Source organism: Dipodomys spectabilis, unplaced genomic scaffold (assembly GCF_019054845.1).
Source record: "Dipodomys spectabilis isolate Male_0828 unplaced genomic scaffold, ASM1905484v1 ptg000049l, whole genome shotgun sequence".
Lineage (NCBI taxonomy): Eukaryota > Metazoa > Chordata > Mammalia > Rodentia > Heteromyidae > Dipodomys > Dipodomys spectabilis.
Genome location: NW_024870726.1, coordinates 1,018,476 through 1,034,200, shown reverse-complemented (window position 1 = coordinate 1,034,200; position 15,725 = coordinate 1,018,476). Strand labels below are relative to the sequence as shown.

Below are 15,725 nucleotides of genomic sequence, written 5' to 3'. Positions count from 1 at the left end.
ATTATACTATTAATCTGTAATGGTTCCAAGTATTTGAAAATTAATTAAAGGACTTGCTTTTCCTCAATTGTAACCACGGTAATAACTATTGTCCTGGAAGCTACATGTTATGTGTTGTCTCTTCGGGGGAGGGGGTCACACCCACTGAACCGACAGGAAGGCAGAGGCTCATGGAGGAAAGGTCCTGAGGCTGCTGTGGAGATCAGGCTCACCCTGGAGGCCTGAGTGCACCCGGGCCAGGTCCCCTTCTCTGCTGGGGAGCTCCGGGTCAGCACTGCCTTTCCCAGACGAGGGGCAGTCAGCCAGTAGAGGCCCTGCAGACGTGTCTGCTACCTGGCAAAGCATCTCTTCTGCACTGAGGCAAGAACCCCAGGAGTGTGCTGGTCCTGGGGCTGGAGCTCCGGGCCACGCCTGAACTGTGTTCTAGTCACGGTGATAGCTTCAGGTCCTCTGGAGCCAACTGTCCTGACTCCGCTTCTCCCCCCTCTTACTCTGAGACATCTTCATTGGAGGCCTTTGCGTGGCTGCGTCTGATGGAGCAATGTGGGCCAACCAGAAATAAGGATGATTTTTACCCAGAGCAAGCGTCCTGCCGCAGCAGCTGGCCGGTCTACAGGGAAGACCTGATGCTGAATCTTTTAATTAGAACAAATTATGCTGAAATTACTCTAAAACCCTCTCTGATAGATTGCATACAACAGTGGGAATTCCCTTACATACCGGTGAACGGGCCACAGACAGAATGCCACAGGCAAAGCATGCTGCCTAGTCAGGGTGCCCGGCACGCTGTGTATCTGTCCCCCACGAAGCACGCCACACTTGTCAAAAAAAAAAAAAAAAAAGCGGAAGGAAGACTGGGAATATTTCCTAGAATCCACTGGGCTCAGATGACAGAGGGAGCTCCCCGAGTCCGGAGGGCACACTGAGGATCCTGGAGAACGGGCCCGGAGGATGACCCAACCTGAACAGCGTAAAGGTGGACGAAGGTGGAATGTGCACCAGGCCTCGTGGGGCCGTGCGATTGGGGGTGTGGCGTCGGACACTGCTTCTCAGCCCCACCATCTCCTGGTCACATGACCCTGGAAAGGGCTACCTGCCCTGTCCTCAGCCTGTTTGCCAATCTGTCCAATGGAAATGAACATCTGCTCCCTGGCCAGAGAGGACCGAATGAGATGATGTGTGATGGAGGTGAGACAGCCTGTCACGGACAAAATGGTCCCAAGAGGACGGGTGAGATGCACACGGCTGGACGGCGAGCCCCCGGCGTCCACGGAGGACCTGGTGGTGGCCGCGGTCTGTGGGGCTGCGCCCCCTCTTACCACTGCTGATGGCGGCGTTTGCAATGACCGTAGCCTCACTCCACTGGTCGGCACTGGAGACTGAGTAGGAGCGCTGGTGCATGCCGTCGGGTCGGCTGTTGAAGGAGACCAGGCTGATGCCGCTTGCCATCTGAGACCCAGACGCACTAGTGACATTCCCTAGGAATAAACAAGTCAGGTGAACACCACGGCGGAGTACAGACCGCAGAAGCCAGCCTGTGCTAGTTTATGGGGCCTCAGGTTGTACGCACGACCACCGAGAGTCACCGTCCGCCTGCCCAGGTGGCCTGTGGGGGTGTCACGCGGGGAATGGGCGTGAGGAAGCCAGGGTGGCGTGCACCCCAAGAAAGGGTGACAGCACGTGGTGAAGGAACTGCAGCCCGCGGATCACTGCTGCTCCCCAAGTCCCCCAAACGCACAGCACTGCCCCTCAGCTCTGAAGCCAGGGGACCCAGGCGGTCCTGGGACAGCACACCTCGGGGCTGGGTGAGAGGCAGCTCACTGTGCCGAGCCAAGCGGCTGACATCAACGGCGCAGGCCTGCTTTATGAAGAGCACACATCAAAGTTCTTCACTATGAAGGGAACGCAGACTCTCAGGCTAAGCCAGTTTATTCCTAACTTTGCAAAGACTAAGCAGAGGTAAAACCACCTAGTAATTTCATGGCACACCCCGGTGGTTCCACTGTCTATGTGATGATCCGAATCAACTGCTCCATAATCGAGATGAATCATCTGATCATCCCAATTTTAGATGCTAAAACATAAGTAAGTCCTTTTTGGTAAAGTTGGGCCAATCTTTTCCACTGCACATGACAGTCTGTTATATCCGTATGCAGATCTTCAGAGGTCTTTTTAAAAAAACTTTCCTCTGTTTTAGTTGAGAATCAATTACATTCTCAGCTGCCCCAGTGGAAGATTTCACCGTACCAGGCATTATGTGTACAGCCCATCAGTACTTCCAAAGTCTGGCCAGTTACTAGAATTCCCTGTGGATCCTTTTATAACTCACAGGTTTCAAAATCAGGCTTCTGATTCTGATTCAGATGGCCAGGGTAGGGTTTGGGGCATGTGCATTTTGTAAGGCAGCCGTGGGGACCATCTTCCCCTACAAACACGAGACCCCAGTGTTATCCCTTACAGCCCTGGAAAGTTCCAGTCACTTACTGAAAGGCAGCATGGAGTGAAACAACCAAAGTATAGCCAACGATGGGATTTTGCTATCTACACTAGAAAGAAAAAGAGAACCTATTGCGTGCTGCTGTCTGAACTGCATATGCTTTGGCGGTCATAAGGAAGCTCATAGGGAGGTCTATGGGACTGCAGAAACAAAACCAGAGATGAGCGATGGAGAGGAACAGGAGGTTGAGACCTCCTTGCTCAAGCTGGGAGCACAAACCCCAGCAGCAGCAGCAGAGTCTGGGAATCAGCAATGCAGATGCCCAGGCCTGTGGGCACCTGCTTTCTTGTAGGACACTAAGTGATGGGGTGTGTGGCTGGGCTTTAATTACACGACAAAACCCCAATCCAGAAAATAACCAAGATGATGAAGCAACTCTAACTGGAGCCCTTCCCCCCTTGGCCAGGAGCCTGGGCCAGTTTGCCCCGAGGGCGGGGCCTGAGGCTTGACCTGCCCAACCCTGGGAATACACAGCAGGTTCTGGTCTCCTCCTGAGCGCCAGGACACGCAACCCAACCCCGTTTGTCTCACTTCTGCTTCTCTAGGTAGCCAGAGAGGGAGCTGGTGTTCCTGGAGGCTACTACCTGCTGCTCTCTGGGATTCCCCAGGCCACCACAGAGACCGGAACTTAGCAGCAACACAAGGTGGCAGCGTCCCTCTAGAGTGGGCGAGAGAGGGGCTCCATCTGTAGGGTCCACCCGGGGCTCCGGCACCGGGCGTCCACCACTTTCCTGCCTTGCTTTCCTCTCGGGGGTACCCACACGGGGTGCTCCAGAACATTCTGGCTTCTTGCAGTGCTCAGCCAATGGGGAGCAGGGCAGGCACATAAAGGCGGAGGATGGTGAGATTCGGGTGTCCGTTCCAGGGCTCCCTCCCAGAGTTGCCTTGGCAGGCCCAGCACTGCCCCGCTGGTATCATTCTTGCCCTGCCTGGTGCTCATGGTACCCTTGTGCTCCTCTTCCCAAAGGACCCAGATCCTATATGTCTGCCCCTTAGGGCAGCAAGTGGGGACAAAGTGCCTCCCAAGAGAGGCGTGCTGGGTCCCTTCCCCCCTTTCCTGTGCTTGCTAGCGGACGGAGGCTGCAGGCCAGGCCACAGCCGACAGTTTCACGGGAGATGGAGGGAAAGGGACAGGTGGGACGGGAATCTCTGAGGGGATCGCAACTATTCTGAGCCCATCCTGGCACGGTGCCACCCACAGTGTGGCTCAACATCTAGACGACTTCTTGGGCTCCGTGATGGCCGTCAGAAACCCAGCCGGTGCTGCCACACGCAGATGCTGCCCATCTCTTGGCCCACAATGGCCATCTAGGGGGTGACCGTTCCCAGGACAACCAGTGCCACAATGCCATGAGCCCCAGTCTACCGTGGGCTGTCAGCAAATTTGAGGGGGAAAGGTCCACATACACCGCACAGCGAGCGAGTCTGAGCTGGAGACGGCACATGCGCTCAGACGACAGAGCTGAGGAAGAACCCGTTTCCAGATGGCAAGGTCTTTGAAGGCCAGACAGCGCCCTGCAAGACAATGCTGCTACCGAGTCTGTGGCTGGCCCCAAGTTCTCAGACATCTTGCTGACTGAGAAATTCCGCAAGTCCAGCACAAGCTCAGGTCCAAGATGCTGGGATGCTGGCGGTGTGGCTCTGAGATGGGTCTCCAAGAGGACAAATGGAAACGTCTAAGACCCGCATGATCCACACTCCTCGCATCCAGAATGAAGACCAGCCGGCCCGATGCTCCAAGAGGGGATTCTCCTTACACAGCCACATCCAAACCAGGCTTTGAGACCAAACAGAAACCTGACAAAGCTGGAAAAATCAACACCCGCAGGTGGACATATACTCCTAAAAGTTTTAAGCATGACATATATATGTGAGGGCACACGTGCATGTGCATGCACGCGTGTGCAGGAAACATCTCAACGTGCCATGGCACAAATAAAACATGTCTGGTTTTCCATCCAGGGAGTAAACTTCTCTCTCTCTGTGTCTGTGTACTATCTACGAGCCTACTCCATTTTAATCAGTTCAATATTTTTTTGCAAGCACCAACCATGACATAATGAAACAAAAGTATTTTCCATGATGACGTAGAGATATTATTTACTGAACTGAAAAAAACCCATTATGAATAGTAGGGAAATACTGCTTCTTTCTTCACATACAGTTTAGGAGTCTGGAAGCAGGCACTTGCCTCTAAATGCAAATGTACAGAGACAGGTGTCTAAGGTGGAGGCCTGCGGAGGTCCAGAGGCTGGGGCCACACCGGGTGGGCAGGGCCTAGTGGTGCTACCCCTGGCCAAGGCTACACTGCCAGGTGCTTCTCTACTTCCAATATGCCCACCAGCCAAAGAAACAACTCTCAAACGTTCAGTGACTTTTACAAACAGTTGAGACATTCCTAATCGACTTGAAACTGGTCATATATTCTGATCCTGGTTCTGGGGTTTGAACTCAGAGGTTAGGCACTCACGGTGCCTTGGCTTCTTCTGCTCAAGGTTGGCACCCTATCTAGCCGTAGCTCCACTTCTGTTTTGTTTTGTTTCTTTCTGGTTAACTGGGGATAAGAGTTGCATAGACTTTCCTGCGGGTTGGCTTTGAATCTCGAGCTTCGGATCTCAGTCTCATGAGATTACAGGTGTGAGCCACCAAGGCCTGGGTTTCTCATGCTTTTTAGACACACGCGCCCCATCTGAGTCTACTGTGTAATTTCACTTTTTCTAAGTGAGTGTCATTAATTGCCTAAATAGTTCCGAGCCCGCTTCCGATTTTCCTATGTAAGCATCTAGGAGCGTCTGCCCCACGTACTACCACACAGAGACCGCATCGCTCTGGGAGAGCAACACTCCTGCAGTGCTCCAGGGCTACGTCCCTCTCACTGAGTGGTCACTCATTTCATGTTAGCAAGTTATCAATTAAGCCTGAGAAGCTGAGTTCTCATTTGTGAAGGAAGCGGATGGCTTTATGTGTTTGAGGAAGAGGGCGCCAAGCCGCCCGGCGTGTTTGGCATGCAAAGGTGCTCACAGCCCCAGGACTGGCAGCGGGAGAGAAATCAGTGGCTGGCTCACCAACCTCAAGTCAGAGTCAGGGACAAGAGGCCTTCTAGGAAGCTGACTCTTTCTGGAGACCAGGGCATGGGCTTCCCCTGGGGAGGGGAGGGGGTGAGGAGGGAGCTTCCCATACTCCCCTTCTTCCCGTTCTCTCTCTTCTCCACACCCTGGGGCCTGGCAGCGAACCACGTCCCTCACAGGCAGCTGTGCATGGGCCTCAGCTTCTCCCTGTTTCATCCTTTGGCTGTCTACCGAGCCTTCAGCCATCTACTGCCTGCCCCAAATGGCTGCTCTGTCCATCAGAGATGGCATGATGACAGTGTCAGTGTCCCTGACAAAGGTAGGCAGGCTGGCTTGCACCCCAGCCTGGGGTACCCAAAGCCTGGGGTTCGTTCCTATAACGTACTGTGGAGTTTGGGTGTCTCTGGATGGGGACTAGGCTTGGGGCATCACAGTGCTGGTTCTCTGGTCTTGCTATGTGGACGGAGGGGCTTTCGTCGGTCTTGGCCACGAGTCTCATTGGCCATGTAATTACAGTAGTGAACTAATGATCTTGTCAGCTCTTTTTTTGGTCCGCTCGTGGGGCCTGAACTCTGGGCTTGGGCGCTGTCCCTCAGCTCTTCAGCTCAAGGCTAGCGCTCTACCACTTGAGCCACAGCGCCACTTCCGGCTTTTATTCTTTTTGCTTATGTGGTGCTGAGGACTCGAACTCAGGGCCTCATGCATGTAAGACAAGTGCTTAACCACGGAGCCGCCTTCCCAGCCCCATGATCTTGTCAGCTCTTAAGGAGAGTGACACGGGTCCCTGCATGCGCCATTCCTGCCACCGACCCCTACGCTGCCCATCCTCGCTCGAGCCCCTGCTGTGCTGGGAGCAAGGAGGGGGACAGAGTCTGCTGCCAGGAAATCTCAGTCCACCAGTGTCCCAGAAGCACAACGGTGACACAGAAGCTGCTGGAAGAGCAAGGGCCAGGGGGCACCCCCTGCTGGAAGGACGCGGTAGAACATGAGGGGGTGAGTTTAGACTGGGGAGTTACTGGACCCAAATGGCTGGAGGATGAGCAGCGCCTAGGACACACCCTTCTACTCTCCACCTACAACGCTCCTCTAACGTGTGCATTTCAGGCTCCCATACTACATGCCACTATTGATTTCCTCAAGATCCTTCTTTGAAATCCCTCCAGATTAAACCTATGTGCAGGTGTGCGCAGATGTGTGCACCGCAGAGCACAGGATGCCTCATGGCCCAACGGAAATGACGGCAGTGTCCACGTGGACAGCACACTCTGGCCCGGACACATACTTCAAGAGTGAACACAGACCCTGCAGACAGGCTCCTGCAGAGAAACAGCATAGACAGACTGAAGCCGACGGGGTGAGCAGAAAATGGACCGACACCGCCGTGCCTGACGGTTCAGGAGCAGCAGACATGTCCTTTCGTGCTGCAAAGCGTCACGCGGTGCCGTCTATGTGAGTGCGGGAGGCGGCGGGTCCCGGGACCCCGGCCCCTGCTCTATGCGTATGTGGCGGTCAAATCAGCCTGGAAAGGCTAAACAGACGCCATTTGAATGGGTTAAAACTGAGTTGGGCACCTCTGTCACTCACTCACGAGTCGCTTAGGGTGAACGGCACAGGACCCTGACTTCTGTATGGAAGTGTCACAGAAGGACCCCTCCGGCTTTTGTCTTGGCATTTCCTCTCCTCAGCATTACCAGGGAACACACAAATGGCTACTACCTGGCCTGTGCTGCTCTCAAAAGGCGTGCTTCCTCTGGTAGCCCATCTCTGGGTCAGCTGGTGCGCGCCCTGATTAGCGAGGGGAGGCTGCATTACCATGCTAATCCAGGTCTTCCTGGCGCCTTGCCTTGCGATGGATGTGCATGTACTTAGGGGGCTGCCTTGATTAGTTGAAGCGTCTCTGGGTCAAAAGCACCAGATTCTCTCCAAAGAATAATTTCAGCGGTACTTACATCCCTAAAGTGTAAGAGTTGATTTGAAAAGGTACTTACCTCCACCATATGCTATTTTTCTTTAAACAATTTGCATTTCAAAGTGAATATGGCATTTATATCTGAATGAGTATCAGTATGTTGCCTGAGCTCATCTCCGACGAGCATGAGAAAGATGCGGGTTTTCTATTGAACCAGAGTGTTTTCATCCACCAAATGACATCAAAGACACAGTTCTTCTTTTAAGCTATAGGCTTATTACATTAAAAATAGCCTGTTCTGATTTTTAAAAAATACACTCTCATGATGACCTCTCTCAGCATTCAAGGAAAGATTCATCAACAATCACTTCCTTTTACATTTCAAAATGTTTTTCACTGCGCCTTCCAATTTTGGTCTACTTCACAAACAAGACTAAACTTTATACTAAAGGGTTTAGCCAAGAAAACAGTCCTGGACATTTGACTTCAGTAAGATGGAATAAAGCGGCAACTATGACAAAGATGGTGGTATCAAACTTTCATGGACTGGGATGGGGAAAGAAGTCACAAAGACTTCGAGGAGCACCAAGTGAGAAACGGATGTTTATTACCATGGTGAAGTTGTGTAACCTAAAAAAATATTTCTAAGTATAGGAACAGGATGAAAAGGGGCTCCTACATCCCAAAGGCAGATACTGGAAGCATCCGGAGACTTTGTTTCAGATCCAGTCTTGCTTGCCTGCAGCCTCTGGGGCTGTCTGGCCGGGCGGCAGCTGCCCACACCCATGGTGAGCACGCGTGGGAAAACAGGCTCTCTGGACTAACTGCGGAATGACGGAGGCTATTCTAATGGTCGCATCCCTTCAAATAGGCCTTCGCCATCTGCTCCGTCCTCTAATTATAAACCCGAAAAGAATATAATTCACAACACTACCATAAAAAGTGAGCTGCAGATGCTGGAGGTGCTGGCGAGCAGGGCCCATTCGGCTCAGCATCTGAATTGGAAATCTGCCTTCTTTTGGGTCACCAGCATTTAAGAGGATTGCCCCCCCCCCCATCCCCAGACACATTCACTGTCTTTTTAAAGGTGCAGGCATTCTGTGATTCTTACCTTTGTAGACAAATGCAATTTGTATCTACTATTGAGATACCAACTTGGGGTTCCTCAGATTGTTGTTACTTAAACATTTATATTTTCCATATTACGTCTTAGAGAAAGAGGAATATAGAATCTAGATCCGGTTGTAATGATACATGTAATGACTGGTAAACACAGCAATGAGACCATGTTTGGAATTTGAAGTCTTGGAATTACAAAGCTCACAGTTACTTTCTAAAATCTGGAAATAGCTAACTTTATTTTGTTTTCCTGTTTTAATTATGACACCAAAGGTAAAAAAAAAAAAAAAAGAAAACCTGTTCTATTATAAAAGTTTACCCCTCCCCTTCCTTTATTTGTGCCCATACTGAGGCTTGAACTCAGGGCCCCATACATTTGCTTGGCTTTTTTGCTCATGGTTATTAGGGCTCTTCCATTTCAGCTATACCTCCACTTCTGGCTTTTTGCTATCTAAATGGAGATAAGAGTTTTATGGATTTGTCCACTCAAGCTGGCTTTGTGCTATGATCCTCAGATTTTGTCTTCCTGGATAGCTAGGATTATAGACATGAGCCATAGTACACAGTTACACAAATTTCTTAAAACTAATTTGCAAAACTATACAGATTCACAAATAATGTTAATTAAGTCCATCAAAATCTCAACAGATCAATATTTTTATTGAACATAGGTTCAACAGTTCTTAGTTATAACGACTGGATATGTTATTTTGTATTATATTTTTTTCATATGACTTCCTACCCATTTCCCCACGTTATTATGGAAGTTTTAGAATATTTTCAGACATATAACATCATCTTTTGATTTAATGTGGATAATCCACAGTATCATATTCCTCCGAAGGGATGGTTTTGGTTGTTTCCACATTCTGAAGATTATAAACAACACCAACAAGGACATCTTCACTTTGATACTTTGGCTTAGGGTAAGTCAGTCATCCTAAGGTTCTGGGGTTGAGCAGCATATTATCTTTCTGACTCATAGTAGATGATGCTCATGAATTTTTTAATGACTAGTGGCCAAAAGAAGATAGAACCTGGGTGTCATTAAAACCATTCAGTCGATAATTTGCAAAATGGATAATAATAAAGTGATGGTGGTAATGACAATGGAAACAATGCCTCCCGTGGTTAATATAATGACCACATCACGAGAAGCACGCTGTAAACCGCAAAGCCTCTGTGGAGATTAGTGCTTTGTAATTTCATCAACAGTGGGTTTTTCTCTTCTCTATCATTTATTACTTTTTTTTTTTTTTTTTTTTAAGCAAACAGTCAAGATGGTGACATAGCTAATTTTGTTTATCTTTAAAATCCACAGAATCTGACTGCCTTCCTTGTTGTGTGTGGTGATGGAGTTCCTCCTGTTGTTCAGTTTGTTTGGGGTTGTGTGGCTGTCACTGGCTGAGCTCACTCTCTGCACTTGACAATGGTTTACTGAACAACTACAACTGGCCAGCTCATGTCAGTGCCCTGGACACTTTGTGGACATGCTTATTACACCGAGTCTATGGAGAATCTAAAGATGGACGATCAGTGATGTCAGAAGTACAGCTGGCAAAAGGGAAAGAAGGGAAGGGAAGGAAACTGTGCGAGGGACAATGAAGCTGCGGATGAGGACAGTACCTGTAACAAAGGTGAGCAAGAGAACAAGAAACACTGCTTACATTCACCAGTGGGCTATGGTGCTTCTGTGGAGATGGATGCAACACAGAAGGTAAGTTGTCATACAAGCGATTATATTTACAATAATGCTTAAGTATATATTTAGAGCTAAGTCTTTTTCCTTTTTTGTGGCCATACAAGTAAAAATTCATCATTGCAAGCCATGCCTACTTCTGTCTTCTTGTTTGTTTTCCTCTGTTTAAGGAGCTCTTGTTGCTGAGATCCTAAAGGTCTTTACGGAGAACCACACCCCAATCCATTACTGCACTCCAATCCATTTCTTGGTGTGTGTGACATGAACAAATTTGTATGTAGTTCAGTGATAATGAGGGAAGGTAACATTGTACAAGAGGAGAATATAATTCAGTAATTTTCTGTAAAGCATACAAGCACAGATAATAAATTTTATAGAACAATAATCACACCTTGCCTTTGTTATTATTTGTTTTCACCTCTCAGTAAATTCACATACATGGTCTCTTATTTAGTTGACACAGTGGTTCTGTCTTCCTGTTTATGCAGCGAGTACAACAGGTAAGCTTTGTATAAAACACATTTCATTTTAGGAGAGCCTTTTCCAGCTGCCATCCCTCCCAGGGAGAAATCCGTGGCAGCCACCTGACTCTACCCTTGGAAATGCTCACCTGTACTTCTCTCTCACTCCTCTAGTTCATTTTTGTTTTTGTCTGATCGTGGGGCCTGAACTCTGGGCCTGGTCGCTGTCCCTCAGCTCTTCAGCTCAAGGCTAGTGCTCTACCACTTGAGCCACAGCGCCACTTCCGGCTTTTTTCTTTTATGCTTATGTGGTGCTGAGGAATCGAACCCAGGGCCTCAGGCATGCAAGGGAAGCGCTCTACCACTGAGCCACCTTCCCAGCCCGACTCCTCTAGTTCTTGTAAAGCATTTTTGGCACCTGAATAAAATGATGTGTGTTGCAAAAAACCTGTGTGCAGAATGACACATGAAGGGGGCTGCTTGTTTGTGGGCTGGGATTCCTCTGGTGTTCCTACTCATTAGACACATTCCAGAAAGAGGGACAGTGTTCTCTGCATGGTGAGTAGACACAGAACAAAAGGGCCTAGAGGGTTTGGAGAGGGCAAAACATCATGATTACTTTGAAGAATTCTCTTCTGTCAGTATGGAAAAGAGGAAGTAGAAAGAGGGCAAATTGAAGACTGGACTCTATACCAGAAGGGCTGAGGACATTCCCAGTGCATGCCGTAAACAAGCTGCAGGCCAGGACGCTGGGCCTGTGGCCAGGACCCACAGTCTCTGCCCCCCGGGCACTTCTGAACCACAGTCTCTTACTGGTCTTGAATGTATCACAGCAACATCAGAAGCATTATTTTTCACCACACCCACATTTCCCAGATTAAAAAAAGAGTTTCCTAGAGTACTTTTATTTACTTACAAGCTACCACAGAGATGTATCGCTTGGCATCTCTCATACCCCTCCTCCTGACTTAAACTGAAATCACCCCAAATCGAGTTAGTTTTGCCAATTCTTATAAAAACACAAACAAAAAAAGAGCAATCTATTTACAGTTGCCACAACTGAAGAACGCGTCCCTCAACTGGGGCTCTGGTTTGCACTTATTTTTGAGCCACTCCCCAAAGAGCATGACCAGTGGGGACTACCATCTAGAAGATTCCGGCACTCCGCATCCCTGCTCCTTGCCACTTGTATTTCACATGGTGAGTAATGCTCAGCAGTATGTGCTTCATGAAGAAAGCTAACTGGAAGGTGACGGAACAAGGAGAGAAAGACTCGAAACGTTTACAATTCAGTGGTGGAAACAACCCAGCTCAGGTCTGCCCAGCCGTCAGAGGGAGGGACGAATGAACACAGCACAGCCCGCAGGGAGCCCGGATTCCTCCCAGAATAAAGTACTAACCTGGTGCCTTTTAATTCTCCTGATACTTTACTCTGAGAATCCTTAGGAAATGGTCCGTTTTGTCCACTAAAATGACTGAATTATTAACTGGCCGTGGAAACCTAAAGCAAACCCGGCCACAGGAGCACCTATCACATGACACTTGTCTGTGCCTCAGCCAATGAAGGCAAGTGCTCCAAGATGGCAGAAGGCATAGGATGTGCCACAGGGTGGACTGCTGTAACCGAGCCCACGGTGCGAGGAGTTCCCGGTGACAAGGTGCTCCGGCCCTGGGCCAGCCCGGGGCCTCTCCACATCCAGGCGGGTCTGTGTGGACCGGCACTGTGGGGACACTGTGCCACTCCACCTATTAAAATGTTTTCTAGACCATTTGAAACTAAACAAAGAAAAACTTTGTTTCTCTGACACAACAACGGACCTCATTTTGATGCTGCGTTATTTTTTTTTTAATAGCTATTACCACTGTAACAGCAGCTTAGCGACTCCACGCCTGCAGTGTGAGCAGTTTTGATAAACAGCCTCTGCGGGCCACACAACGGGGATAATGTATCCTTAAGTACCGCCAATGAGCTGCCATTCTGCACAGCCAATTACTTCTGTGCGTCTGTCACTCAAAGGAAAAATGACTGAGCCCATTAGATCAAACCTCTGTCACTGTTCCTAATGCACTCTTAGGCCTCATTAATCTCCGGGAGCAGCAACAGAGCCGCCGGGGCCTCATCGCCTCCCCCGAACAGGCCCACGTGAAGCCTCTCATCTCTCCCCCAAGTGCACGCGTTAATCAAGCTCTCCTTATTGCCCCGGTCCCTGTCACGGCAGAGAGTGCTCCCTCTTAAATGCTCTCATTATGACCCATCTTTAGAGCCGGCTAAGTGGAAAAAAAAGAGAGAGGGAGAGAGGGAGGAAGAGGACGAGAGAAAGAGGAGAGGAGAGAGCAAGTCCGATCCCATTAATATTCATGACAATAATTAGTATTCTGGGTCACTGAATATTCATGCGATTAGTTTGGTTTTTTATGGGTTTGCTGGATGTCCTGATTGCTGAAGTGTGGAGAAAACAGCATGGCTGAGACTTTAGATGTCAATGCAGTTCAATACTCAAAACACATTTGCTATCCCCGCCTTCCCCCACCACACCCGGGAAAACGAGCTTCGGCCCTCCTGATGGCTGAGCTGTTTCCAACCGCTGGGGGGCTGGAAGTCTGGAGGCGGAGAAGGGGCCAGGGTTCTGCTTACAGAGGTCTAGGTACCAATCTGGGCAGGATGAAAACATCCGTAATTGCAGAAACCCAACAAAGAAGCACTCTGGAGACAGGAAGTCGTCCGCAATCCCAGAACAAAGATGTTGCAGCCAGAATTCACAGGAAATAGTGGGGGTGGCGCGACGGAGCTGGGGTGACAGGTCCCTGGAGACCCTGCCACTCCACTGCCAGATGGTGCAGGTGATGTCCGAGCCACCCAGGATCTCTACTCAGGACCATCTATGCTGCACGGCACGGGAAAACCTAAACATCACCACCCCTCCTTCCTTCTAGGTGTAAGAGTTTCTGGAACCACGGATAGGATTCTGCACAGTTACCTGGGCCATTGTTTGCAAAGCCACAGAGTACATAACCCCCCCAGGACCACAGAGGGACAGAGACAGCTGCGTGAGGCCCTCACATGGGCCTCAGTGCGGGCTTCCTAGCCCTTGTTCTCTTTATTATGCATTTCCCTGCTTTCCACTTAAAGGGCAAAGTAACAGTTGGAGCCAATACAACTTTGCATTCTATTTGGACACAGTTTTACCAAACCAGCTTGTCCAAAAATCATGTCAGAAAATACTTGTGGACATTTCATCTCCTCTTGGAGCATGACTAAAGTTAAGGTTGGGTACTGGCTGCTGGAGTCTGTGCATAAGACAACACGATTTCCATGCCAACAGGATGGAAACGAGGCCGCCATGAGCTCCTGGGGTGGGCGAGACCTCGGAGGAAGACTGAGGCGAGATGGGCAGAGAGGGATTTGGCAGGACTGGATAAATATCTGGTGGATGATCCCTTTCTCTTTTTGTTTTGGAGTAGATCCTTAGGTAATTTTTTCAAAAATCCCTTAGGAAGACCCTGTATGCTGCATGGAGTTTTAGCTGATTAGTAATAATTATGCCTTGACTAGCTTTCAGGTTCAAAATAATTTATCCTCAGTGTCTTTTATGGTTTCACATTGCTCTGGAAGTCCACATCCTCTCAGCTTTCTCTTCCTTTGTAGAGAACATTATTCTCCTATTTCGGATGTTGTTGTCTTTTCTTTTTTTTCCAGAATGTTCTTCGTATTTTTTAGAGCTTCTTCTTCCATCCAACTTGATATCTGACTCTCCAGAGGCCCTTGTCCACCGCTAGCATGCTTTCCTCTGGTATATCCTTAATGGCCAACATTGTATTTAGTCTTGTTCTTTGTATTAATTTATCTAAGTTTTCATTTTTGCAGTCCTTGATTTTAGAACTCCTTCCTATGTTTGCTCCACTGTGCGTGGGCTGTCCCTGACCTATTCATTAAGTCTTTCTGGTCAGCAGCAGCGTTACCCCCCTGAGCTCTACTCCTTGCCACCCATCAGCTGTCCTTCTGGTTCTTGCTTTTACTGTTGGACCCCACACACATCTTGTCTGTCTACTCACTTGTGAATGCGAGGCCGTGCGAGGGTGAGGCGGATGGAAGGTTCTAGGCCGCCGGCTTCCCGAGGAGGGCAGGCTGCAGGCTCTCCGTGGATGTGTGGCACGTGCGGCTCCTGGCGTAACAGGCCTCCCGGCGGCTGGCAAGCTACTGCGTGTGGCTTCTGGGCAGAGCTGCCGCTCCTTTCCAGTTGTTTTCCTCCATGACTGCAGAGCCCGGTTTCACAGCCTCTTTCCCAGCCGGCCCCAGCCCACTCAGGGCTCCAGGCCTGGGCGACTCAGGGGACCCGCCCTCCACCGAAAGGGAAAGCTGGGCTCCGCCATCAGTATATAGGTCAGCTGTTTTGAGATACACTTTTCCTCCTTTCCCAAGCCCCTGGCAAAGTGGGCATTTCTATTACTTCACTGTGTGAGAGGCAGCCGCTATTTCCACAGGCTGGGAATCACGAATCCTCCTCCTTCCCCCACCATCATTGCTCCACAGGCCCCATTCCCCTCCTAAGCCCCATCACTAAGCTGTGACGATCCTACAGGTGTATCTGTCTTCTGCCTCCTCTACCCCACCAAGGTGCCAGGCTCCGGAAGGGCGGTGCTGCCTTCCTCCTCCTGTTTCCAGGGCATTCATCAGGGCTAGGCACATGGAGGTCTCATTAAGAGTGGAAAATGGTTGATTGAGAAGGTAAAGCAGAAAAGTATCCAAATCACCAAACTGACTGGTAGAAATGAACTCAACCTCGACAAAGACTCAGACATTATAATATCTGAATCGGGAATGCATTATGGAAATTAAGTATCCAAGTAGCTATTCTAATGAACATGAGTTGAGTAACATGGCTGGATTGAAAAAAATACAAAAGCTAAGAGCTTTCTTATCCCTTACTAATTAGATGATAATAGACCTCCCCCAGAAACATCAGCCACAGAA

General features: G+C 49.4%; 1 protein-coding gene across 2 annotated transcripts in view; it reads right to left on the bottom strand.

Annotated features, from left to right (window-relative positions):
- The window catches only part of Agap1 (ArfGAP with GTPase domain, ankyrin repeat and PH domain 1), a 474,515-nt gene that overhangs the window by 131,236 nt on the left and 327,554 nt on the right, over positions 1-15,725 (bottom strand). The window contains exon 12 of one of the 2 annotated variants that reach the window (XM_042678805.1): positions 1,320-1,478. The exons of the other annotated variant lie outside the window; for it this stretch is intronic. Within the exon in view, the coding sequence (XP_042534739.1) occupies positions 1,320-1,478 (159 nt within the window). The remainder of the gene's footprint in view (positions 1-1,319; positions 1,479-15,725) is intronic. 2 annotated transcript variants of the gene reach the window in all.